Source organism: Myotis lucifugus, unplaced genomic scaffold, assembly GCF_000147115.1.
Source record: "Myotis lucifugus unplaced genomic scaffold, Myoluc2.0 scaffold_70, whole genome shotgun sequence".
NCBI classification, from domain to species: domain Eukaryota; kingdom Metazoa; phylum Chordata; class Mammalia; order Chiroptera; family Vespertilionidae; genus Myotis; species Myotis lucifugus.
The window spans coordinates 2,097,668-2,099,132 of NW_005871118.1; the positions used below are offsets into that span (position 1 = coordinate 2,097,668).

Here is a 1,465-nt window from a genome sequence, read left to right on the forward strand (position 1 = left end):
GTAACATGTCCTCGTAGCCCTCAGCCTGCCGACTTCATGTTCTTTCCAGTCCATACACTGCGCATTGCTCGTCTTCAAGGTACGCATCATTTTCTACTACCTTCCTTTTCTAATTATAGCTTCGGTTGATGCTATCTCGTACTTACACATCTCCGCCATCTTCGTGTCCATCGCCCCAGGGCCCCTCCTATAGACCCCTTGGTCCGGACCTTACATATTTCCTTTTTTTTCTCTTGTCTGATCCTTGTTCATCTGTCTATCACTGTCTCTCTAGTCCACCATTTCCAAGCCTTCTATCTGGGGTCTGCTCTACGTTCTCTTCATCATCTTCTTCCAGGGCCGGGGGCCAACCCTGGGCTTCGCGGGGGGCCGCCCGGCGCGCACGGCCTCCCCGGGCTGCCCGCCAGCCCGGCCCAACTCCGCCCGCAGCGCCCGCAGCTCGCCGCGCAGGAGGCCGTCGGTGGCCTGCAGCAGCATGCTCTCCCTCATCTGCGAGTCCTCCAGCATGATGAAGAGCTTGTCCCACTCGGAGGGCTCCCGACGGCAGTCACACGGCGTGGCTAGGGCGCAGGGACACACACGTTACGCGCCCGCCCAGACCTTCCTGGGGTGTGCGTGGTAAAAACCTGACCTCTCTAAGTGGCCCCAAGTTCCTGCCCATCCCATCACCCCCTTTCCCTGTAAGGGCACCTCAAAGAAGCCGCGTGTAAATATCTGGAGAAGGACAGAAACCTTTCATGCTAGTCTATATTAACTTGAACTCTAGGAAACTGCTGTTCATGTGGCTCAAGTGTCTGCGATTTCATATGGTTCCGATCACGATGTATCTGTGACAGAAATAACTTTTTGAACTCCTTCCTGAAGTGTTTCTCTCTTTTTGCAAAACAGGCTATACTTTTTATCCCGTTTCATTAGCTACAAAGTCTATGCATTAGTTTGAGACCCAGAGAGCTGGATCTGCAGTCAGGGGTTAGCAGAGAGAGAGTTAACGTGAACTTACGGTCCTCGGTGGGATGAAGTCCATTGTCTATTTCGTTGTCCAAATTCACGTACATGAGCTCATAATCATCCGAGTTCTCGGCGCGCACTGCAGACCAGAGAACACAAAACAGAACCGCGCAGAGATGCATTGCTGGAGAGAGACGAAGTTCTTCGGAGACTTCCCACAGCTGGCGGGAGGAGCCGGGGGAGAGCCGCACCAAGTAGCGGAGTTGGAGCGGAGGAGAGTGAGAGTGAGCGGCGGGAGCCCAGCGCCCTTAATAAATGCTGGGGACGCCTGAATGGGGATGAATGAGTAATGCCGGTGGCACTGCATAACGGGAGTTCCCCTGAATTTGAGGGGGAGGGGGCTGGGTGGGAGGGCGAGGGGGACGTGGAGGCTGCACAATAGTAAACCACAAAGGTTTGCACTGCCGTCAGATTAATTGGAGGAGGGTCATAGGGGAAAGGGGCGGGGGGGGGGGGG

The 1,465-nt window shown here is 55.0% G+C and overlaps 2 protein-coding genes across 4 annotated transcripts in view; one reads left to right on the forward strand and one right to left on the reverse strand.

The window, feature by feature from the left end:
- Positions 1-1,313, reverse strand: part of PTX3 (pentraxin 3) — a 6,182-nt gene extending 4,869 nt beyond the window's left edge. Inside the window, exon 1 of the mRNA XM_014457171.2 lies at positions 1,001-1,313. Within this exon, the coding sequence (XP_014312657.1) occupies positions 1,001-1,130 (130 nt within the window). The 5' untranslated portion in view covers positions 1,131-1,313. The remainder of the gene's footprint in view (positions 1-1,000) is intronic.
- VEPH1 (ventricular zone expressed PH domain containing 1) overlaps positions 1-1,465 on the forward strand; it is a 193,850-nt gene that overhangs the window by 45,233 nt on the left and 147,152 nt on the right. The window lies entirely within an intron of this gene.